Source organism: Salminus brasiliensis, chromosome 1 (genome assembly GCF_030463535.1).
Source record: "Salminus brasiliensis chromosome 1, fSalBra1.hap2, whole genome shotgun sequence".
Taxonomy (NCBI): Eukaryota; Metazoa; Chordata; class Actinopteri; order Characiformes; family Bryconidae; genus Salminus; species Salminus brasiliensis.
In genome coordinates this window covers 10,157,216-10,183,214 of record NC_132878.1, presented here as the reverse complement: position 1 = coordinate 10,183,214, position 25,999 = coordinate 10,157,216, and the positions used below count along the sequence as shown (strand labels likewise).

The 25,999-nt window shown below is 41.9% G+C and overlaps 1 protein-coding gene across 1 annotated transcript; it reads left to right on the top strand.

Annotated features, from left to right (window-relative positions):
* The first annotated feature begins 202 nt into the window (after positions 1 to 202).
* Positions 203 to 21,729, top strand: LOC140572660 (scavenger receptor cysteine-rich domain-containing group B protein). The gene is made up of 11 exons (XM_072692768.1): positions 203 to 320; positions 2,683 to 2,715; positions 4,728 to 4,763; positions 6,588 to 6,890; positions 9,760 to 9,831; positions 11,583 to 11,897; positions 12,042 to 12,119; positions 12,570 to 12,638; positions 13,473 to 13,787; positions 18,922 to 18,999; positions 20,739 to 21,729. The coding sequence occupies exons 1-11, from the start codon at positions 203 to 205 to the stop codon at positions 21,053 to 21,055; spliced, it is 1,734 nt and encodes a 577-aa protein (XP_072548869.1). The 3' UTR covers positions 21,056 to 21,729.
* The last annotated feature ends 4,270 nt before the right edge of the window (positions 21,730 to 25,999 follow it).

Below are 25,999 nucleotides of genomic sequence, written 5' to 3'. Positions count from 1 at the left end.
ACGTGAGGGAGAGTTAGGAAGAAGCACATAAAGACAAAAGACGAGAAGAAGACAAGAAAAAGGTGGACAAAATGAGGAGTGATGTGAGAGAAATGCAGAAGCAGAAAAAGGTATGGTTTCAAAACTAATACAGTGTTTGCATGTGTGTGTGTCTGTGTGTGTATTTGTTCAGGTGACTAGGTGGGTCCTTTCTCACACTGCCATGCGAGGCCAGGGTATATCGAACAGCGTGTGTAGGCGCTGGAAATCCGCTGCCTGCGCCCTTGTCTTTCTGGCCTCACTGCTGCTGCTGCTGGCCTTCACTGCACTACTGCGGCCTGGTGAGTACACAGGACGTGTGTGTGTGTGTGTATCTGTGTGTGTGTGTGTGTGTGTGTGTGTGTGAAACAATTATGTGTGCTTGTTAAGTCACAGCCTGTCAGCAGCATCTTAAAATGTACAAGGTAAACATGGTGGTGGTAGATAAGAGTTTGCTCAGTCTTAGTAAGCAAAAGGGATGCTTTTGTAAAGGCGAAGGGAGTTTATGTAGATGGGTGTGTGTTTGAGTGGGTTTGTGGGTGTGTGTGAATGTGCTGTAGTTAGCTAGCTTTAGATTAGAAGCAGTGGAAGCTGGCGCTGGGTTTTATTGATAAAATTCAATATCACAATGTTTTTTAATAGAGTGGCATACAAAAGGTTGGGCGCCCTGGTCAAAAGTTACTCTCAATACTGTGAAGTTTTTACCATCCTTTACAGTTTCAAAATATGGTCAGTACTCTTACTCTCAGATTCTTATTCAGGTGATTATCCCCCATTCCTTATTGCAAAACTCTCTCAGTCCTGTAGGATTCTTGGGGTCTTGCTGTACTGCTTTTTTGATGCTTTGTCCCCTGTAAGGGCCAAAGCTTTCAGCTCACACCTCTTGAGGTAGTCTGTAATAATACAGACTGGAGTCAGGGTTTAATATGAAGGGCAAAACCAAATAATGTAGCCGGAGTCCAGGCACCTGTCAAAAACACAGCCAAAGGGAAAGCCAGAAAAGGAGAAACAGGGTCAGAAATGGGTGTCAGAATGAGATAAAGGGTCAAACACTGAAGATAGCAAATACAAAAAGAACAATCAGTTTGTTGCTGGAAAACAGAGGCAATACTTTGCAAAGAACAGTCGAAACGTTGGTTTATTAAGGCTGGAGTAAAATGACGTCGATGAAATTAGGTAGAATTCCGGGGATGACGAACGTGATCCATGTGACAGATGCATTCTGGGAGTTGTGGTATTAAGGAGGTGCTTGTCCATTGACTGAGTGAGGGAAGTTCATACTTTGGACTACTTTTTTTTTTTTTTTTTTTTAACAGTTGATTGGTGGGTCAAGCCGAGCCGTACTTGAAGCTCGAAGGGTGGCGATGGTTACACTGTGTAAAACATTCATTTTCATACATGAAGGGAGTAGAAATTAGACTTTACAGGCAAATTAATGTCTGATGCCTTGGTTAACGAACGAACCTTTTACACTTCATTTGCATGTATGGCATTTAGCTGATGCTCTTATCCAGAGTTACTCATATTACAGAGGTGGGTCAACATAGTGTTAGGAGTCTTGCCCAAGGACTCTTATTGGTGTAGTACAGCATTGTCATCCGGACCAGGAATCGAACCCCAGTCTCCCACATGGTGTGGTAGCTCAGTGGTAGGCAGTGGTGTTATCTGTTGCACCACACCAACCACATACACTCCACGCATTCCACTCCAAGGCTTATTACACATTAAGGTGTATTACTCAGTAACTACAGGGACTTCTGTACAAACTGGTTGGACTATTCTCTGGTAATAGAAGTTTGTAATAACACTTTCAGCAGTGCATAGCCTTTTTAGAGGTTAAAGTTATCTAAGAGCTAAAACTTTGAAAAAAAACATGACACTAATGTTAAAAAAGAGTATTTCGCCTTTAACTTCATTTCTTTTGGAGTTCAGTTTATCTTCTACTCATTGAACTATTCATACTATTCAGTTATTGTAACCAGGGGTGGTCAAACTCTTGCTTGCCACTGTGTGTTATACCATGTTGGAGTATATTAAAATTTTTAGAGACACACCAACATTGAGTTCCTGGGACGTGCATAGCAACGATATCGATTCACCTGTAGATGATACTGTCTATTGGCCAGCAGTAGCTGCAGGACTCTGGCACCTGCCCCTCTGCTATGGCTGTCAGTGGGCGTCTGGCGTCCACAGGTCCAGTAGCAGGTGATGTCTCCTTCTGACTGGCCGTCTGTTGTCTGGGCGTCGGAATACACCAGCAGCTCACCCTGTGTTTGATAGTTCCAGTCAGACTCTTCAGTAAAGTGTGTTTTAGGGGTAAATTCCAACCACAGATGGATGAGGCTGAAGGTGAGAGGCTGAGAGAAGTAGGTGGAGATGTAGCTACTGTCTGACCACTGCCTTAGACCTGGTTTGACCAGTTGTTAGTAGTCAGCTGGGTCACCAGGTTCATTATTATTATTATTAGAGTGTGTGTGCTGTGGTATAATTTAGACCAATGTTATTAAAGGAAATAATGTCTAATTTAATCAGTGTAGTTATACATGCCTAATTACTCTATAAATGTAAATGTGCTGCTGTATTCTTACACTGACACCATTACACACTTTAAAAATAGATGTAATGCATTATTAAACTATAATAGGTTGATTTATTCCCCTGCAGGTGACCACAAAGTGACAAGACGATCAGTAACCAGTAAGTATGTCATTTAGGCCTTTTGCCATATCATTAACCTAATACTAATATACTAATACTAATATTGCATAATTGTGTTTTTGAACAGATTACAAAAGCAATGTTGGAGTTTTTTTTAAATAACTTAATAATTAAGAGAAATCTGCCCTTGCTTGTGGGTGCAGAACACTTTACATATACACACAGTGCATATTGTGGTGTTGTTTGTATAGGATAATAATAATATATCTCTATGGATCATTAATAAAAGCAGAGGCCTGTAAAATGACCTAAAAGCTCTACTGTAAAGAGACCCAGGTGGCATTTTTGAATGGCACTGAAACTGGACACCCGGGACCCAGAGCTTGAGAAAGTGCCTCTATAGGGAGATATGAATGTCCTATCCTAAAGACCCTTGTATGACAGCTAGAAGACCAGCCCTTGCATACAGCTTACCAATATGCCTGAGTTAGTCCCCAGAGGGAGGCTGGGGCAAAGCTCCATAACAGGCAGGTACAATGAAGTAATCAAGCCATGTGCCAAGAGATTTGACTGTCGGTCAATAATACAGGGAATACATAGACGAGAAAAAGGGCTTCCTTCTGAGAAGCTGAAAAGCCACCCCAAAGTGGAGCTGATTAGCCAAGACATGTTTGGTGCCAAGTTTGGTTTTGTAGTTTTGCGGGTGGAGCTAAAATCTGTCCCATATGTTGGTTTAACCCCTTAACACCCCAAGGTTTATTACACACTAAGTTGCATGACTCAGTAACTACAGGGACGTCTGTACAAACTGGTGGGGCTATTCTCTGGTAAAAGTTTACACAGAAATAACAACACTTTTGGCCCGCTGGCGGCCCATACGCTATTTAAGGGGTTAACCTCTTTATTATTTTATGATTTTGTCATCATTTCAATAACTTAAACATCAATACTGTTTACTTTAATCATTTTGCTCCACTTGTATCTCCAAAATGGCAAAAAAAAGGCACCTTTTTTACTTTCAATGAAAATCAATGTAAAAATATTTCATTCCAAGTCATTTTGGGGGCATATTCTATTGGTCCATTCCTAATGAAACATCGACAGAATGTGAGGAACAATAGAATAACATTATGTTAAAACATGACAAAACACTCGGAGATACAAGTTTTGCTTCCATCTTAAAAAGTGCAGCTTAGCTGTGCTGTTTCAGTACAGGAATAAACTGGGCTAAATGGCCAATATGGGTTAATTACAATTATTTAAAAATATGTAGGTGAACTAAGTTTGTTAAGAAATATATACATAAATAATTATTATAAATAAATAAATATACTTATATAAATATCTAAAATACTTTTAAACCTAGTTTGGTGTACTATAAAGAAAAACCTCTTGTAATGCAGAATATTTACTGAACCATCCACAAGTTGACTCCATGCCTAATGGCAGGCATGGGCTAGAGCGTTGAGCTGTGGAGCAGTTGGGTGGTGACCATCCAACATACTGACCTCACTAATGCTCTTGTCTTGTTACCTGGACAGTAGAGACAACAAAAGCAGGATAAACTCTTTTTTAATCCCCATGATTTCAGAAGAAAATATAAATGAGCAGGTGTCCCAAGACTTCTGTCTATATGGTGTGTATGGATTTAGAGGAAATCGTGACAAATCAGTTATGATGAAGCCACACGTTTTTTTGGCTTCACATGGCTGTGTGTAGGCCTGCTCTGCAGTGAGACTGACTGCTAACACAGACTGGACTAAATTGGCTTCCTGCTTCACCAGGTCTAAAATTACAGGAAAATAGATATAGTAGATACTGAATACTGTAAGTATGGAAGGCCAAGAACCTCCTTTCAACAAATAATTTGAGCAAATCTCTCTCTCTCTCTCTCTCTCTCTCTCTCTCTCTCTCTCTCTCTCTCTCTCTCTCTCTTTCTCTCTCTCTCTCTCTCTCTCTCTCTCTCTCTCTCTCTTCTCTCTCTCTCTCTCTCTCTCTCTCTCTCTCTCTCTCTCTCTCTCTCTCTCTCGTCCTCTTCTTTCCTCTCTCAGCCAATAACAACACCACGGCTTCCACCCGGTCACATGGTGAGTGTATTCTCACGCCTTGCTTTTGTAGTAGCACAATTTCTCCTTTTTATACACACTAACACACACACACACACACACACACACACACACCACACACAGGCACACAAGAAAGGAGGGCCTATGAAAATGAGAGGGAGGCAGCGAGCTACAGAGACAGAGCGGGAGAGAGACAGAGACAGAGAGAGAGAGAAAAGGAAGGATCACATCAGCCTGCAAGGCACAAAAAACAGGTCACTTCCCCTTGCTCTCAATTTACATAATCCTCTTTTTCATGGCTGTGCCACCTCTCTCTCTCTCTCTCTCTCTCTCTCTGTCTTATGCGCCCTCTGTCTCGTGCTCTCTCATGTCCATCTTGTTCATTTCTGGGAGTCATATTTCATATTTAGCCTTATTTTATGCCTTTAATCGATGAGGATTAGAGGCATTCTTCTTGCTATTAGCCATCATTATATCAGAGGCACACAGCTCAGAGTCCCCTTTTGTGTTACCAGTAACAGACATCAGGGTAACATTAAAGCAGGCTGAGGCTTTCGGCCTGAGTCCCCCAGCCCGTAACAACTCGATTACATACACGAGAATGGAGATTTCCTCACCTGTTTGAAGGAGTCAATAGCGAGACTGGCTAATACTAACTGCATAAGGGGATTTGATGAGTAATCTGGATAAAAGGGCCTCAGAATCTCAGTGTTGGTCTCAGTATTGACTGGGGTTTCAAGCTCTCCTAAAAACGAAGGCGCTACACACTGTTCTTTGAGTTATGCCATTTCTTGGTTCTTTATGAAACCACATAGATCTTCTATGGCATTGTTTAAAGAACCAGACTAATGGCTCAGCAGTTATAGCACTGGGGTATTGACGACAAGGTTGTGGGTTCAATACCTGGGCTCGGCAAGCTGCCACTGTTGGGCACACTGTTAAGCTGTTATGACTCCCAGAAATGAGCAAGATGGATGTGAAAGAGCATGAGTTAGCGGGAGTGTGAGGAAAAGAGAGAGGTGGCACAGACATGTTGGGCCCTTGAGCAAGGCCCTTAACCCTCTCTCCGCTCCCTAGACACTGCAGTGATGGCTGCCCACCACTCTGGGCATGTGTGCTCACTGTCTTAGTGTCATAGTGGAACTCCATCTGTGGATGTTCTTGTGCAATGCTTATTTGTTGTGCATGTTTGATCCAAGTTGGTTGTTTTGAAGCCTAAGTCGCCCCAATTTTGGAGCAGCACCACCTCAGCGACATCTCAGGCTTCAGGCAGGTAGCACTCTTGTCCTGACCTAGAAACTAATACTGGCTAAGGTTCTGTACACCAAACCACTATGGCCAATGTGTTAAGCTTATCCTACCAAATCTGTGGAAATCCCCAGGAAGAGCCTTGCCCAAGCTCACAACCAGGAATGCTCAGTCCTTCCTGGAATTTGAACCTGCAAACTGCAGTTCTCGCTTACTACTGTGCTAATAGCCACCCTGAATACAAAAGTTTCTTTAACCCTTTAAATGTAACACTCACATATCTCTTTTCCAAATCTGGTTCTGTAGGTTCTCCTAAATGTTCTTCTCTGGCAGTGCCCAATAAATGAGACTGCATAGCTTCAGAACTTCATAAGACCTTTCCTCAGCTTGGCCCTGCCCTGGATTTGGGCCCCATGAAAATATATTAAACTGGGCCCCACAAGCCTTTAGAATCATCCTAATACCATTCATAGAAGCAGTTAAACACACAGAATACTGGGGATGAACACTGTCCCCTAGCTGGACCTCCACTGAGCTATGTATCCTCTGTCTCACCTTCATCACACTCTACCTACTCCCTTTCATTATCCACCACAGTACGGCTGGTGAATGGCAGAAGCCAGTGCGAGGGTCGTGTAGAGGTGCAGCACAATGGCACGTGGGGCACTGTGTGCGATGATGACTGGGACATGGTGGATGCCAATGTAGTGTGCCGGCAGCTGGACTGCGGCCTGGCCGTGGCTGTGGGCAGCAGCTCCAGGTTTGGCCAGGGTTCTGGACCCATCCTGCTGGACAACGTGGACTGCAAGGGGGGAGAGACGGATCTAAGCCAGTGTGGCAGCCAAGGCTGGGGCATCCACAACTGCTACCACTATGAGGATGTGGCTGTTATTTGCAAAGGTAAGATCAGGTCATTGATGGAGTGGTCAGAAGGAAGCACCTAAAGTATTTTAGTAGGCTGCTGCAAAACAAAATGAAGGCACCTAATATGTTTCCAGAAAAAATATTACCAAGGTTTGGAATCAGGGCCAATAAAGGCATATTTAATGAATATAGTATTGGCCATTTTAATCCCTATCCAGCTTAATGTTTTTGTTTTTACCGAGCATTCAGAGCGCCACCAGGTGGCCTCAAGGTGCCATTAATGGGCATTATTGCCCAGTCAGCAGCAGTGCAGATGTTCTCAGAAGGTAAATAAAAGATTTGAGAGTCTACAGTGTGGAGCTATTTTACTGTGGAACATGAAAACAGACCATAATATCTGACCCTTTGTAGAACTTTCACTGAAACATTGTGTTTTACCAGCGGGAGAACCAGAGAACCACTCACCTTTCTCTGTTTATGAACAAGCACTGAAGAACACATTCAGAACCGAGTGGAGGCTAATGCCAATGCTAACACATACACACATGCTACAGAAACCCCAATCACACACAGCACATTCATCCACTATAATCCAGTTATTACACACCAGTAGACCAACATCAGATATCAGTCCAGAGTGTGTACTACTACATACACAGACACACGGAAATTAATTAGACTGCAGTGTTGTGAAGGAGCTGGGAGCTGATTGGTCAGGGAGGAGAGTCAGACTGGATTATAGGATATTAAACACTATAAAACAGTCATTTTAAGAAAAATCTTTACTAAACTGAATCAGTCAGTCCAGAATGTCTCATTACAGAAACTGATAATAAAAATAAAGGGATTTTACTGAACGTATTAATCCGCAGCTCATCAAAACTGTTCCAAGGAGCTCAGCACAGATCTGGGAAGGGTGCCTCTTGGAGCCATTTCTACACTACTGTAGATTCCGAGAGCACCTGTTTGAACAACTACACATAAGTGCAAGGTATTGGCAGATTTAGTCACTTCAGATTTAGTCATGGTCTGAAGGAAGTCAGCCTCAGCTGAGAGGTATTTTGTTCAGATGGTCAGGAACAACAAGACACAACAAGGCACAGGCCCACCATGAACAGGGAAGCTGTTGAAACGCCAGTGTCACAATCTACAGTCAAGCGAATATATGGATTGTGATTAAAATTCCAAGAAGAGTGGTCAGATATCCAACCAGAATTCTGCCAGAAGCTTGTTGATGGCAGATGTGTAGTGTAATCTGGTCAAGATGCAACTTGCTATAGGACATTTAATGGAATATTAGGTGTGCTGTATGTGGAATTTCACCCTGCATGTAGAGTTTTGACCCTGTGATTTTAAAAATAATACACACTTTCTTTAATAAATTCATTAATACCAATGTTTGGACAAACCTGGTTAAATGTGTTCTGATCATCATCTTAAAAACACGTGATTCAGATGAGAGGGTGTCCATCCTCCGTAGTTAGGATGCTGGGGCCTAAGTTGTAGGGCCGTGGCAATGTGTGTGTAAGGGTGGAAATACCTCTCAATATAATATATATATATATATATGGTAAGTCTAGCATTTGTGGATCAAATGTTTTTAGGATGATGATCAAAGAAACACATGCAACCAGGTGTGTCCAAACATTGATATTAATTAATTTATTAATTAATCTAGACTTATGACCACAATGGTACATGTCAGCATTTAACAGACACTCTGAGTTTATGAAAAAGCTGCACTGACTGCTGTTTAAATGTTAGAAGCTTAAATGTTTCGCACCATTTAAAAATTTGACTGTACTTAAAATTCCTTGAAATATTTAATAAAATGTAATATATATATATATATATATATATATATATATATATATATATATATATATATAGTGATGATACCACTTGTAGACACAAGATGTATCCATCATGATTTCTATGTTTAGTTTCTGCACAGACTTTACAAATAGCTATAGGTTTATGTCAGCATAAGTACATACACAACATTGTAGATGCTGGTACATGCCTAATTAAATCATTTGCTAATTAAATTACTTAAATTACTGCTAATTAAATAAACTGTTTAAAGTATTAGGAATCCAAAACTGCTCCCAGGAATCCCAAACTGCTCCCAAGCTATTAAACTATTAAATCATGACAAATTAACCCCTTATGGAGAGTGACAATACAGCAGAGCATCACTGCATTGCCACATTCAACAGCTGTAGCTTTATGATAGGCTGTCATGATAGCTGATGATAGAGGGCATGCACATGATGTCATCTGCAGCAGGAGTCACTGCTACCATGCCTAATGAATGGCAAGACTAAGTGGACTGAAGCGTTAGCCTTCAGTGTGAATGCCACTTAAACCCACACTCTGGAAACAGGTGGGAAAAAAGAAGCCCACTATAGTTTAGCCTAAATTTAGCGACATCCTCAGTTCAAGTAAGAGGGAAAGCAAGCAAACCTGGATGAGCCAGTCTGCCTACCAGACTGTACCTGAAAACAGTGGAAACACCATTAACTTGCTCTCAAATATGAGGCTTTATCCTAAAGACAGGTGTGATTTAAGCTACAGTTAGATGTACACTGCCTATTGGTCCTTTAGTAATTTAGATGGATTTCTGTTGAGTCCAGCTGCTTTTAACTTGAGCAGATCATCATTTACACAGCAGTTTCATTCCCTATTTGGCCATTTTCCCTAATAAACGCAGAAGCTGTGCTGCAGAATGCTTTGCCTCTCAGTCCGACTAAAGAAGACGTGTTCCAGTGGGAACGTGACGTCAGTGCAAACTCTCTATAGCATTAGATGGATGTAATGCTAACTGGATATCATGTTGACTTGACACCATTGGCCATGTAGACCTGTCACAAACTTCCTCTCTCTGCCTCTCTCTCTTCTCCAGGTAACACTGTAATAGGGCCTAGAGGAAGCCCTGAAGAGCCTACCACTCCGTCTCGCAGAAACTCTGGATTAAGTAAGTCTCACACATACACCCACACCTCTTACACAGATCCCCAAGCAGCATACGCCCAAGCCCTGTCTGTGCCATATAAGGAACACACCTTTTGTTAAGACCCTGCATTTACATGGCTTAGATGTTGTACTCATTAGATCCTGTGGTAGAAACATGACGTACAGTCTTGTGGTCTAAAGAAAGCAACAAAGCCCTTTAGCAGCTTCTTTGAACTGGTTCAATGTGTCCTCGTGTTGTGGGATGCCAGAGGTCCAGCCATTCTTCTTCAGCAACCTGAGAACACCCATTGTCTCTTTCTGATGAGGTCGCATGCAGTGGGATATCTGGGGAGGACGCCTAAATGTCGTCATTACAGCCCTCCATTTTCTTTCACTTTCAATACATTGTTCAATTGCCAGTGGGTGTGCCAATACATCATGCTTCCTTAGAACAATGTGCATCATCTGATAATGCTAGTATACAATTATATGAAAAAAAAGGACACCCTTTTTAAAATATATATACACCCAACATAAATATATATATACATTTGCAGTTTTCTCGTAAGGAAATAGTTAAGACAACCCCACATTTATTAAAACATAATATGCCTAAATTCAGGTGCAGATGATTAGAACATGGTTAGAGAGAATTCTGGAGAAGCCTGCCTTATTTAAATTTCAGACATATAGTTTGGTTTGCTCTTGATTGTTGGAAGTGAGTGGAATCGCAATGGTGAGACCTAAAGAGCTCTCTGGAGCCTTCAGAAAGAAGGTTGTAGATGCAAAGAAGTCTAGGAAGTCTTAAAAAGATCTCAGAACAATTAGACGTCAGCTATTGCATTGTCCAGAAAGAAATTTACAAGTGTAGAACAAGTCAGGCCACCCTAGCAAGTTCAGCCCAAGAGCAGACCACAACAATCCTAAAATATCATCATGCTCATCAATAGCTCTGGCTCACAGTTGATGGCAAAGTACAGCATCCACTATCACACAGATACTGCACAAGTTTATTTTTTATGGAAAGTGTACAAAGAGTATACCCTTTCTATCTAAATAAAAACATTAGAGCATAACAAAGGTTTACCCAAGAACACCCAGACCATGACCAGGACTTTAGGAACAATGTGCTTTGGACAGATGTATCCAAACATAAATTTTCTGGACATAGAAACCAAACACAGTGTTTGAACACAAGAAGCTCATACCATCTGTGAAGCATGGGGTTGGACATGCATCTCTGCTGCAGTGTCAGAAGGTGCTACAGAAAAAAGGTGAGACCATCTGTCCCAAAACTGAAGCTAAAGTGGAGGCAGACCATGCAACATGATAATGACCCAAAGCAGTTCTGTAAGGAATGGCTGAAAATAAATAGATGGAGAGTTCTGATATGGTCAAGTCCAAATCTTAATCCTATTAAGATGCTGTGTGTGATTTTAAACATGCTGTGCATACAAGAGACTCCTTAAACATTCTGCATGGAGGAGTGAGAAAAACCTTCTCCCATTTGATGTCAGAGACTAGTAGATGATTATGGGAAATTAATAATGGAGGCTATTTTAGCCAAAGGGCAAAATACCATCTATTAGGGCATAGAGTGCCCTACCTTTTTCATTACAAGAAAATTAAATTTTTATTAAATTCCATTTCTTCTTCTTGTGTATCCTCTTACCCTAAACTATATAATCCACTACTATAAACATTACAGAGGCTAAATTGTGCAGCATGTTTTGGAATTACAGCCCAGGCCTCTAAAGTGCACCTGTGTTGCAGGAGATGGTACCATCCGGCTGATGGGTGGCTCAGACCCCTGCCAGGGTCGGGTGGAGATCTACTACCGGGGCAGCTGGGGGACAGTGTGTGATGATGACTGGGGGATGCGTGATGCTGCGGTGGTGTGCCAGCAGGTCAGCTGTGGCCCCGCAGTCACCTACACCACCAACGCCTTCTTTGGCTATGGTAGCGGCCTCATCATGCTGGACAATGTCAACTGCAACGGCTATGAGAGCCAGCTGGCAACCTGCTACAGCCTGGGCTGGGGCATCCACAACTGCGGCCATCACGAGGACGCTGGGGTCATCTGCACAGGTTGGTCAGCATGCAGTCTCTGAGGCCTGGGCTGGATAAACTTGCCACTGTCTAATTGTTGAGTTATTCATCTGAAGAATACTATAAATTATTTGGCATATATATATATATACTAATAAACGGCTATTGACTCTTTCTCTGCAGGGTCAGGTACCACCACTGCTCCCTCTGTGGACACAGAGACCATGGGTAGAGCGTTCTTCCATACCGAGAGCACAGCAGGTATAAATGGAGCTTATATTTGTGTTTGTATCTTTACCTGCTGTCCACAAGCACATATGGTGAACAGAGAGCCAAGATTGAGTAGCCGACTGCTGGGTCCGCCTGACAGCCTTGGCGTTCTCAGTGGATCGAAGTGAATAGCCCATCTGTTATTTGCATACGCACACAGACACAAACACACATGCACATTGTGTGATCTCACACCAGCACACTCACATTCACACTCCAGCAGGAGTCACTTTTCATGCAGGATGGGGGGATCTTGCACTACTCCTGCTGCCTCAGCAGAGGGCACTATACTGCAGAAAGAACACTACTACATACAGTAGCTACATCAATACTGTAATCATGCAGCTGCAGCTATCTTTGGCCTTGTCTGTTTAGTTTCAGTCCCTTCCCATCTTCTTGCCTTCACCTCATCACTGTGCATTTTTCCTCTAATTCCCTCAGAGACAGGAGTGACCGTTCCAGTTACTGAGACCACTGCAACTGAACCCACCACAGCCTTGACCACAAAAGGTATCAACACTAAAGACATACAAGGTCCCTGTATTAACCCTATAAGACCTAATATCCCACAAATCTTAAACATGAAGGTTCTTGCAGTTCTAGGAAAACTCTTTACTGGGCATAGAAACTTTACCTTATGCTAATGTCTTTAGTCTAAGCGGTCAGCGGTTAGTGCTCCGGGCTATCGATAACAGGGTTGTGGGTTCGATACCCGGGCTCGGCAAGCTGCCACTGTTGGGCCCTTGAGCAAGGCCCTTTACCCTCTCTGCTCCCTGTGATCACTACCACAGATGGGTTAAATGTGGAGGACACATTTCGCTGTGCAGTGCACACTGTACAGTGACAAATACGTGCACCTTTACATCATTCTGGGCTTGGACATACAGTTCTAAGGCTTTAGTAAATATAGAACCTTTACCTTATACTAATGTTCCTACATGGTTCTTGGATGTCCAGTTCTAGGAAGAGTCTTTAATTAGCATATAAACTTTACCTTTTGCTACCGTTTTCTTAATTTTAAACCCTATCATATATGACTTCTTACGGTCTTAAGATTCTTAAGTAGTAGTAGTAGAGCTTATACTAACCAAGAACATTGTAGGAATCTATATCTTTCTTGAGTGTGAGATGTCAAATTAATACAAATGCAATGGGCAAGACATGCTTAAAGTGGGTACATATGGATAAGGATGGCACTAGATTTCACTCTCTACAACTGAGAATATGAACAGATTATATAATTTATTGTATAGAAAGTATTAAGATGTGTCTAGCTGACTAGACATTAATTTAAATGTCTCTCTTTCTTTCTGCTTTTGTAAATTTCTCCATCCCTCCATTCAGAGCAGCCCACTGTCCGCGTAGTGAACGGGAACAGCAGTTGCCAGGGCCGTGTGGAGGTCTCCTACAAAAACGTATGGGGCACAGTGTGTGACGATGACTGGGACATGGACAATGCTCAGGTGGTATGCAGACAGCTGGGGTGTGGCCCTGCCCTCGCAGCACTCCCGTTAGCCTACTTCGGCTATGGCTCCGGCCCCATCCTACTGGACAACGTGGATTGCCAGGGCAGTGAGAAAGCACTGGCTGACTGCTTCAACCTAGGCTGGGGGCAGCACAACTGCGGGCACCATGAGGACGCTGGGGTCATCTGTTCAAGTAAGTTAGCAGTGGACAAATGGGCAACATTCTCCAGGCAGTCTACAAGTAATTGGAAAGGGACAAAATGTTATCCTGGTTTGGCACGTTGGCACATGACTGTGCAGTGAAAGTGCAGGATGTCAGCTTTATTTTGTGGGTATTTATGTCTGTATTGATTTTACTGTATATGAATCACCTTTTATAAACTTCTAATTTATAGGGACCATAAATGGACAAGTGCCATGCAATATTACTTTGCTATCAAAAGACAGAGTTGGTTCTAGGTGTTATGTTGTATTGTGGGCCTTAGATAAGGACTGTAGATGTGTCACCATTAGGCTGAAACTTCTGAGACATTATGAAAACCTTAACACTGGGAATTAAGGAGATACAAGCATTCATATCATAATAGATGAAGATCTAATGAATCGGTTTGTCATCTCTGACATAACTGTGGAAAAACATTGGGCCTCATTCACCAACCAAATACTGACATTCACCAGTGTTTTCTTCTTCAGGATTTGTTCAGTTTACGAGAACAATGGGATCCATCATGATAAGAGCAGAGCTATGAACATTTCTGCAGTTTAAAGACATCATTAATCTGATGTAGACTTTCTGTTAGGACTTTTCTGGTAGGTGTCCAATTGTGTAATCTCTATAGAAAAGCATTGCCAATAAAATGGGACACTTTAGGGCAGCCACACATGAGCCTAAGGTCACTGTGCCCAATACCAAGCATGGCCTAGAGGGATTTAAACCCCCAGCATTAAACTGTGGAGCAGTGGATGTGGGTTCTCTGGAGTGATGGAACTCCATCCAGCACCTTTAGGATGAGCTGGAGAGACATATGTGATATAGTCATCAAACATCTGTACCTGGCCTCACTAATTCTTTTGTGGCTGAATGCAAACAATTGTAATGCCTTCCCAGAAGAGAAGAGGCTATTGTCACGGCAAAGTGTGTCTGCCTCCCAAAAATGCATTATTTAAAGTCTGTGGTCTAAGTCAAGCTTGTTCATTGTTAGTGTTGATGGCATGATTCAGGGGGTGTGAACATACCCCAATTATGAGATCCATCACAGGTTATGTAGGTGCAGTGGCTACTGCAATGCAGTCGCTATGCCAGACCACAGTGGTGAAAAAAGCCAAAAAGCCATGAAAAAAAAAAGCTCTTGATTTAACCATCGGTGTACGTCCCTACACTCACCTATGGCCAGGAACTCTGGGTACTGACCGAAAGAACGAGATTGTGGATAAAAGCCACAAAACTATTATTATTTTTTGAGCCAGCTGAGGTGGTTCAAGCATCTGATAAGGTACCAACATCTGGGAGGGGACCTGGGCCTTCTGGAAGGGGTTGTCTCCTGGCTGGCCTGCAGTGCTGGTTGAATGGGCTGGGGACAAAAAAGCCTGGGCTTCTTTGCTTGCCCTGTTACCACTGCAACCCTGAATTGAACTAAGCAGATAAGAAGATGAGGATGATGTCGCTTATTGGCTGTTTGTGTGTAGTGACACTACTGTGGACAAGTACTATTCTATTTCATACAGAATTCTGCATATATTAATATAATCAGTTTCATTTCCTTTTAGCTGCAATAATTCAACTCAGTTAATAAATACACTCTTAAAAATATGGTGCTACAAATGGTCCTCTGAGTCCTCAAATCTGGACCCTGAATCCAGTTTCCAGTCCTAAAGTTTGTTCTCGCTGAAAGTTAAGGGTACCGTTGACATAATTAATTGGCCACGAATGTCACAGCTACCAAAGATTACAAAGTCCAGGACTGGAAAGACCTCAGTCAGAGAACCATTTGTAGCACCATATTTTGTATTTAATCTAAATTAGAGGAACGGATTTGGGGTGTTTTTTGAAAATAGATAAATTAGTGTGAAAAACTTTTTAAAGGTTGAAATATCTTTTTTTTTGCTTGATGTAAAGGGTATTTAGCAATTTTAAGGTTCTTCAGAATCAGTTCACACACATATTTTTACATGCTCCTTTGATTCTTTATGGAGCCAAAAAGGTTTCTTCTACGGCTTCGCTCAAAGAACCCTTTCTTCATTTCTACTACTACTAATTCAAGCAATTTTAAGTCAGTAAACGGTCCACTAAAGCAATTATTGAATTCTTTAGGGCTGAAACTGGATTGACCAAGTCAATCACCTGACCTGAAACCTACTGATCATGTGTTTCACTTATGGAAGACAAATCGAAGTCTTTGAAACAAGCAGGAACTGAAAATGGTTGCATTACAGGCCTGGTGTCTGGTGGCGTCTAAGGATCACAGCATCCGGCAGCCACTGGCTACAAAGGGTATGAAACAAAGTGCTTAGTTTAACCATTTTCTTTAAAACCATCTCAATTTGCCCAATTATTTTTAGTCTCCAGAAATGTATATATGCACTTTGTGCCTTTTTATATGGGCCTTTTTTCCAGTATGTGCAAATGCACTCACACTGCACTGTCACTGCCCCATTCATAAAACTCACATTGTGACTATGCACCAGTCACCATCATTCACTATAAAAGCCCCAACAGTGAATGTACATACACATAGACACACACACACACACACACACACAGACCCAGAATCACACACAAATACACACACTCCTTCCCTCATTCAGTTCCAGTCTCATCTCCAGGCTAATGCACTTCCCCCACCTGACAAATACAGCCAAGTTGCACAGCACCAGCCCCCATTCTGCTGAACCAAGCAATGCTGATTTCTCTATTCCTCTATGTCTCTTCCTCTTAACGTCCTAAACACTCACACAGACACACACACACACAAACACACACAAACACGTACATTCTTGCTTACGACACAACTTTCTTTCATATCGACAAGCACACACAGACACACACACACATATGTCTAGAAATAAAACACGTGTATACTCAGCACCTGCTTCATAAGCTTTTAACTCTTCCGCGAAGAAGCCCAAAACTGATCTCAGAACAGTGTCACAGCATCATTTCCACAAGCCCCGCCATGGATGCATGCAAAATACAGAGGCCAGTCAGGGAACATCAGCATCAGCTGAGGCCCACGGGGGGAAAGCCCACTTCCGACTCACCCACGTGGAGCCACACTGCCATAAATATATGAATGCACTTTCCCAATATATGCAAGTTTAAGAGCAGCAGGACCAGTGAAGATAAGGAGGCAAAAACAGAGACAACCGCCTCAGACTTTCTGCTTAGCCCTTTAAATCCTAAACCTTCAAGCAATTGCCAGAAAATTCTAATATTTGACCTCCTGACCAATTATGTTTAAAAAGAAATGTAAAAAGACTTTGCTTTTGTAGCATATTTGATGTATCAGGAATTTATTCGCTCCCAACAATTTTTTAAACAAACGATTAGGACACAAAACTGTTTAACCACTTCTACTCCGAGTTCCCCAAGTCATTTCTAACTTTCTAACTCTGTATATATTTTTCTGGTGCATGTAACACTTAGATAATCCACCATTATATTTTCTTATTTGTGTATTTCATTAGTATTATTATTTTCATGGTATTGTATAGTAATGTTATTATTTATGTATTATATTTAAAATAAATATTAATGAGTATTTAGACACCTGCTCATTCAGTGATTCTTCTGAAATCAAAGAGTTCATCCTGCTTTTGTTGGATTTACCGTCTCTACTGTTAGTGAGGCCAGGATGTTGGATAATTACCACTCCATCATTCCAGAGAACACAGCTCCACTGCTCCACAGCTCAATGCTGGGGGGCTCTAAACCCCTCTAGCCCACACCTGCTATTAGGCAGCATGGTGCCAGTAGGTTCACGTTTATCTGCTCCAGGAGTCCTATTCTATTGCCCGTACTTCTCTTCAGGGACTTCACATGCTGTGTCAGCAATGGGTGTAATTTCCTACAGTACTGCTGATTGGAAGAAGAGGCCACAATATCTGCAACTCAGATATTTACATGAAATGTTTATTATGTTTATTATCAATAATTATATTGTTATCCGATATACATGTCATGATTTCTTTTCCAATAAGAATGGATGCGGTGTAATCCTTTGTTCCCACTCCTTATTGATATAAATACATTACTAACACCCAAACAACCACATGGGGCGCCACAGCAATAACAACCACCTGCTTAGCAACCACTAAAGCAACTCCACATCAACCATTGAGCAACCCCATATCAGCCATATAGCAACACTAAAGCAACCCCACCTGGTATACCATAGCAACCACTTAGTAACACCATAGCAACCATAGCTAACAGGTCCACATTAGTGACCACATAGCAACAGTTTTTCTTCAGGAAATGCATGTTTGATTTACTACCCAAAAGGACGAGTGAACCTAGATGTTTTCTCCACAGTAGTTTTTACAACTACTATTAATGAAGGCAATATAGTGATAAAATAGTGACAATTTTGTCTCCACCCTGAATAGATTTAAAAACATATCTCAAACAATGTCTCAGACATTGTGCAGTGTATTTATTGCAATTTTGTGTAATATATGTCTGTAAAGTAGCGTTTTGGACCATTTAATAATGAAGAAATGCTGAAAATCTGTGAAATTCCTCTTCAGTAGATACAGCTTTGGCACTCCATATTAAACCTGTTGATGGATTAAAATACACTGCCACTGGGAGCCATTCAGCTGCAGCTAGGTGTAACTTATGCCTGTAAGGCTGGGCTTTTAGTGTATGTCTGATGTGCATTAGTAAATGACTTAAAAACTATTTGAAAGGCTGTCATTAATCATCGCTGGATTCCCACCTCCGATGGATTCCCACCACAGATGGATTCCCTGTTCCCACCATTATGATTTCTCCACTGACCTTGATCACACCTCTGTACAGCTCAGCCAGCTCAGGCACTATATAAGCAGTGTACATCTTCTGGTTACCTAATTCACCATAGCGACCTCTGTTTGAAATATCCTCTTACTATTTTCCAAGGAGGCTACGCTGCTGGAGCACTTACTCCATTATGTGCTAATGTAGGCTAATGCACCTCAATTGAGCTTGAGAGATGGAATATTGAATTGAGTTACGGATGCCCTGGCATGGCTCCATTCAAAGCTTGTTTTGACCAAGCTAGAAGGATTGAAACACATATTTAGGAAACACAAGATATCACACTAACCTTTAGATTTCTCCCTTTCAGCTTTCCAGCCCGTGTCAGGAACATCGAGAAGTTTTGGTCTGACAGAAAAGTTTGTCACCACCCCGGCTCCTGCAGAGGGTAAGAAAATGAACATGTCACTCACTGATGAATTTCGGGTCATTAGACTTCACTGCAGTAATCTCAGCTTTCTAGACAAGCATGTCAAAATAGGCAACACACTGTCTTCTCAGTGTGGCCCAGTGGGAAGACATTTATCCTGAGTCATTACTGCTGTTTTGCAATAGTATCTAAATGGTGCTCCAGCATTGCTATAGTACTTACAGTATAATAAAGGATTTGTTTCTTCAAACATTTCCATCAAACATTTTCAATCAATCTCAAGCAAAGATGCTTTGCCATCAGCGGCCACTGTCTGAGAGGGCACAATTGGCTGTGGTCTCTCTGGGTGGATAGATGGCGCTCTCTCCCCTCATCACTCTAAAAGAGATGTTGGCTGGCACATACCAGTGTGTGATGCAGTGGACCCAGCACTATCCTCCGAGCGGATTGGCTGCCAAGCATTGAATGTATTGGAGGGGACGTGTTAAGTGCTTACCCTCCTAGTGTTGGGAGCATTGCTAATACTAGAGGGAGCTACGAATGGGAGGGTTAATTGGCAGTACCAAATTTGGAAAAGGAAAAAATCAACAAACAAATAAAAAGAAGAAGAAGCAGACACAAGACATCAATGTGAATCAGAAAGACTTAATAAACTTACTAAATTTAAGTAAAAATAACTTAAAAACAACAATGAATCAATGTCTAATAGTAAGGTTAAAATATCACGTTAATATTACGAAGATTGGCAGACATCGTTTTTTTATGTTACAATAATAAATATACACTATTAACGCCCAGGCAACCCCATGATGTCCAGCATAGCAACTACCTGGGATACCGTGGCAACTGACCAGAGCAACCACTTTCCAACACTACAGCAACCACCTAAAATACCATAACACTCATCTAGCAATCATTTAGAAACACCATAGCAACCTGGGACACAAACGCTACCACAACATGACATTAGTTATATTACGATGATATGAAAAACGTAGGAACACCGAACCACATGGAGTACCCCAGCAACCACTTGTCAACAATGTAGCAACACTTGACACCATAGCAACTGACTAGCAACCACATAGCAACTCAGATCCATTAAAAACAGCCTTGGGTTGACATCAAACCCCAAAAATAGACAGACGTTAAATTTTGGTTACTTAACGTCACATCTTAAAACCAACATGGTATCAACGTCAGCTTTCATCACTAATCTACGTCAAAATGGTGCTGACATTTAACATTTTCCTGACATTACATTTGGGCACCAGATAACAGATACCAACCAGCAGCCCGTTAATGTCTATTGATGTTGGTGGCCAGCTAGGAAGCACTCGGGATTGAGTGAGACGTGTACTCACTTGGGTGAAACAAAACAGTGCATCCAACAATAAAGGCAGCATGGCGCTTCTTTTACTCTGTGATAGAAAGCACTGTAGCAGATAGAGAACGCTGTAATTCTACATGTTGATCCATTTATCTCTGGCCAACATATACAATCTGGTGTCAGATTTGAATAAATTAAAGCCAAAGTCTCTGAATTTACTTCCAACCATAAAACATTCAGCTTCATAGGGTTAAGTTCTGTATAATTATTAAGCATATTTAATGCTTTTGTCCAGTGAGAACCTTCCATTGTATGATTTAAAGAAAAGAGATTTTCATTGGCAGTCCTTTTAGGTCTAAAAGCAACTTCATAGTGAACTACCTAATCTCTTCTCCTCCTTTCTGTTCTTTGTATTTTGTCTCTGTAGGAGCAGTACGGCTATCTGGTGGTCATCACCGCTGTGAGGGGCGGGTAGAGCTGTACCAAAGCGGCGCATGGGGCACCGTGTGTGACGATGCCTGGGACCTCCCAGACGCCCAGGTGGTGTGCAGGCTGCTCGGCTGTGGAGATGCTGTAGCCGCTCGGGTGGAAGCCTTCTTCGGGCCTGGCTGGGGCACCATCCTCCTGGACAATGTGAAATGCACCGGCGCAGAGGCCTCGCTCCAGCAGTGCTCACACATATCGTGGGACGTCCACAACTGTGACCACTCGGAGGACGCAGGCGTGACGTGTGCACTCTCATGATTCCATTCCCTCGAGCCACACCCATCCACCTCTGCCCCAGCCAGTGTATGGGATGGGATGGGATGAAATGGGAGGGGAAGAGATGACAGTTGACAAGACTTTTGTGTACATTTTGTAAATACAGTAATTGCTCCCGCTGTTATCCGGAAGATATAAATAGCTAGCAGGTGATACAAAAAGGTAAAAATAATTGATGCTTACCTATGGTTATTGATGAATATTGCAAATATTTTAATTATGCACTTTATGAATTCAATGAAACCCAAATACGTATATACTGTATGTACAAATACCCAGCAACCGTTGTGGAAAAATGCTTGATATACAGTGGAAACCAAAGCTTTAGACCTAGTTTCTGTCTGTCTTTTTCTATGTACAATATTAAAATATTTAGTGCACACTGCTAGTCGTGCCGTCTGATAAAAAAGAGGTATTGCATTCTGGATGCCGCCAGGACATTCATTATTTACAGTCAGATGAAAGAGTTTCCCTGTGTACTGACAAACTCAACGCTGCAACACTGAAAGACAAAACTGACTTTGCCATTAACGCATGCAGCATCCCAGCAGCCACATCTGTGGGTTTAACCCAAAGCTGAAGACAAATGACAGTCAGACCAGCCAACTGATGCAGTTTCCAGACAGAGTAGAACTGCTAGGTTTCTCCATGTTGTAGTGTGGCAGAACAGTGGTCATCAATTTTCTGAAAAGTCACATTAAACATTGGTGAAATTTGTCACTGAAACATGCTTTTGTTGGAAACTCCTTTGTATTTGTCCAAGATTAAAACACTGCAAATCCTATTAGCTGCATTAGGAAGTTTCAACATGTAGTATATATCAGTATGTCATGACCACCCCTGGCTCGGAACATATGAGCACTGTGTAGTTCTATAATTCCAGACTGTAGTCCTACTGGTTCTCTGCATACTTTGTAAGTCTCTGCTCACTCTGTTCTTCAATGGTTAGGACCCTAGAGGACTGACCATCACAGAGCAGGTATTATTTAGGTGGTGGGTCATTCTCAGCACTGCAGTGACACTGACATGGTAGTGGCGTGTTAGTGTGTGTTGTGTTGGTATGAGTGGATCACACATCTCAGTCACTGCTGGACTGAGAATAGTCCACCAACCATAAAAATCCAGCCAACAGCTTCCTGTGATCGCTGACTAGAGGATGACCAACAACCAATCTACAAGGTGGACCAACTAGGTAGGAGTGTCTAATAGCGTGGACAGTAAGTAGACACAGTGTTTAAAAACTCCAGCAGCACTGCTGTGACTGATCCACTCGTACCAGCTCAACTGAGAATGAGAATGACCCATCATCCAAATAATACCTGCTCTGTGGTGGTCAGTCCTGTGGGGTTCTGACCATTATAGAACAGGGTGAAAGGATGCTAACAAAGTATGCAGAGAAACAGACAGACTACTGTCTATAATATAATTTGGGAGTGGAGCTGAAATAATGGGCCAAAGTTCATTCCAAACCATAATCATAATATTACATAGTCATAATATGATATGACTGTGAATATTCCCATGTATATATAAACCTTACATTATCAACTGGTATATTTTATTAAGGACATATTAAGGAAAATACTTGTGCTTATTTGGGCCTGAAAACACCATGATATGGAAAGGTAGTATACAATGGCATGCAAATGTTTGGGTACCTCTGGTCAAGTCTACTGGTTTAATATATATATATATAATATATATTATATTTAATATATAAAAAGTGTGTAGAAGATGAGTTTGGTACCATTTGTGAGTGAAAATAAATGGAGCACTATTCAATTGGTCAGATAACTCAGTTAACATTTACCAAGGTCTCAGACATTCTGCAGCACGGCTGCGTTTATTAGGGAAAACTGTCAATCCTGAAATGAAACTATAATGAAATGGGAATATGGGTGATTATCTGCTCAGATTTAAAGCAGTTGGACTCGACAGTAATTCATCAACCAATGAATGAACCAATGGTCCATTGATATAAATGTATATCCAGGAACGACCAGCTAACTAGATAACTGAGGCTCAAAATACACACATTTAGAGTATAAAACCTCATATCTGAGAGCACAAAGTCGAGTGAATAGTTTTCAACAGTTTCCAACTCATTTAGTGGACTGACTCATCCAGGTTTATTAGCTTTCTCTCTTACTTGGACTTTGCATGTTGCGAATTTCGCAACTACAGTGGGCTTGGATTTTTTCCCACCTGTTTTCAGAGCATGACTTCAGCACTCAATAAGCTCCCACACATTTCAGTGCCTGGATTCCAGCTGTTTCTGTGAATTGCAGCAATACATTAGCTTCTCTTCTCTTTAGAGTTCAGTAGTATGTAAAAGGAAGCTCTGAATTCCTGCTGAATCTGTTCATACAGTAAACCGCACAAAAGCTCTCTCGTTTTTGTGTGAATGCCATTTACTCTGAATGTCTTTTTGCCACTCAGCGGGCATGGCCACAGTGACTCCCGCCTCCCGAGTCGTCTCATGCATACCTTCTATTGTTCACCATTATTCGCCATTAGGAAAGACCAGGTGATGCACACCCCAACAGTCAGGAGCCACAGGCTTTACTAAGCAGCTGTCTAGCACTCAAGTCTTCTCATCTTCAGTTTCTTGACAGGCTCTGTTAGTGACATCCACTCTTTCAGCTACCCATGTAATGAAGTTCATCTGTCCTCAGTACTTAGCTTGAGTTTTTTTTAATTATCCTTCTGACATTGGCTTTTGTGTGGCTCAGTGGTCTAACATGCTATCACTGTGGCCCAGGAGTTACAAGCTCGATTCCTGAGACGTGCCGCTTTGCCATCTGCAGCCGGAGTCTGAGAGAGCACAGGTGACAGGGGGGATAGGCGTCTGTTAGCTGGTCTGGCAGAGCTGGGGAATAGGTGTTTCAGTTGTCAGTTTGAAAATAGGTGGTGGCTGATTGGCATGTATCGGAGTAGACATGTAAAGTCCTTACCCCCCTAGTGTTGGGAGCATTGCTAGTGCTAGTGGGAGTTACAAACGTGTGGGTTAATTGGCATCTTAATCTTTCCTGCTGTTCCAGATCTTGCCTTGACTTCCACACTTCCCATTGTCTGCCATTTCGTAAAAGCATCTCAGGTAGTGAAACCTGAAAATTCTGGAGTTGGAAGTGGTGTAGTATGTTTTTATAGCTTTCCCCTGCTGTTCAGGCAACAGTTAGGTTCATTTTCAGATTCTTAGTCAACTGCTTACATGAGCCTGTGGTTGTTGAGTCAGATCATTTATTACTCACTGGTACTGCCATCATCAACCAGTCCTAATTAGTCAACTAAGGCATAAAGAGGTGGTTACGTTAAGAGACTATGCAACCAGAAGGGTCTCCAAACTTGAAAACTTGCTCAGCCCACAATTATTATTAATTTTATATTTAAAAAAGTAACTGGACATGAAGCCTTTATATACATAATACTTTAAAGGCAAACAAGCTAGATTGAAAAGACATTCTCAGGTTTTAAAGTGTTCTCAAAGGACATTTCAGGAGGGATGTCTGTTTTTGCAGTGCCATTAATCTACATTGACCATCAGACTATGGTTAAGGTTAAGGTTAGGAAAAGGATTATCGAGCTGCAGGTCCTGACAAGAATGGTAAAACACAGTGTGCGTGTGTGTGTGTGTGTGTGTGTGTGTGTGTGTGTGTGTGCGTGTGTGTGTGTGTGTATGTGTATGTGTGAGAGCATGTTTGTGCTGGGCTACTGCTCTGGCGGCCTACAGCCAGGGGTCTGTTGGATTCTTGGCCCAGGCCCCTCTTCCTGAGCACTAAGCTGCTGAGAACAGGCTTCTCCTGGATTACTGGGACCCTGCTGTCATTTGGCCCTCGCCTTTAGAAGAACGAGCAATAATAAATAAATAAATAAATAAATAAATAAATAAATAAATAAATGTCTCATCTCCAAAACAGCTGCTCACTGCTGCATCATGCTGTGCTGAGATCAGACAAAACAGAAGAGATGTTGTGGAAAAGACAGCAAAGTAAAGCGGAGAAGTAGGATATGGGTAAGAGTGGTGGTCATAAATGGGAAAGAAGACTATAGAGAGAATGGATGGTCATTGGAAGAGAGTGGTGTCAAAATGATTATAATGTGGTCTACAGAGAGAGTGGCTGTGATTCTAAGAAGAAATTGGTGGTCTACACACAGAGAAAGTGGAGGTCATTCGAGAGAAAAGTGCGGTGTACAGACAGAGAATGGTGGTCATAGATAGGAAAGAGTGGAATAGAGGGATGGGGTAGTCTTCACAGACAAAAAAAGCTCAGTATACAGAGAGAGAGTGGTGGTCATATATTGGAAAGAGTGGATTATAAAGACCGAAAGAAAGAAAGAGAGAGAGAGAGAGACAAAGAGAGGCTGTGGTTATAAGGAGAAATTGGTGGTCTACACAGAGAAAGTGGTGTCATCATGAGAAAAGTGCGGTGTACAGAATGGTAGTCATAGATAGGAAAGAGTGGAATATAGGGATGGGGTGGTCTTCACAGACAAAACAAAGCTCGGTATACAGAGAGAGAGTGGTCATATATTGGAAAGAGAGAGAGAGAGCATTTATAGTAAAGTAAGAACATATATAGTAAAGAGAGAGAGAGAGAGGCGGTGGTCATAAGGAACAAAATGTGGTCTACACAGAGGGAGTGGTGGTCATAGGGAACAAAATGTGGTCTACACAGAGAGAGTGGTGGTCATAGGGAACAAAATGTGGTCTACACAGAGGGAGTGGTGGTCATAGGGAACAAAATGTGGTCTACACAGAGAGAGTGGTGGTCATAGGGAACAAAATGTGGTCTACACAGAGGGAGTGGTGGTCATAGGGAACAAAATGTGGTCTACACAGAGAGAGTGGTGGTCATAAGGAACAAAATGTGGTCTACACAGAGGGAGTGGTGGTCATAAGGAAACAAAATGTGGTCTACACAGAGG

Excerpts from the sequence above, each read along its gene's own strand:
- LOC140572660 (XM_072692768.1), top strand. The coding sequence starts at position 203 with ATGCGAGGCCAGGGTATATCGAACAGCGTGTGTAGGCGCTGGAAATCC. Across the intron at positions 11,898-12,041 it reads CGCTGGGGTCATCTGCACAG|GGTCAGGTACCACCACTGCT; the intron begins GTTGGTCAGCAT and ends CTTTCTCTGCAG. Across the intron at positions 12,120-12,569 it reads CCATACCGAGAGCACAGCAG|AGACAGGAGTGACCGTTCCA; the intron begins GTATAAATGGAG and ends TAATTCCCTCAG.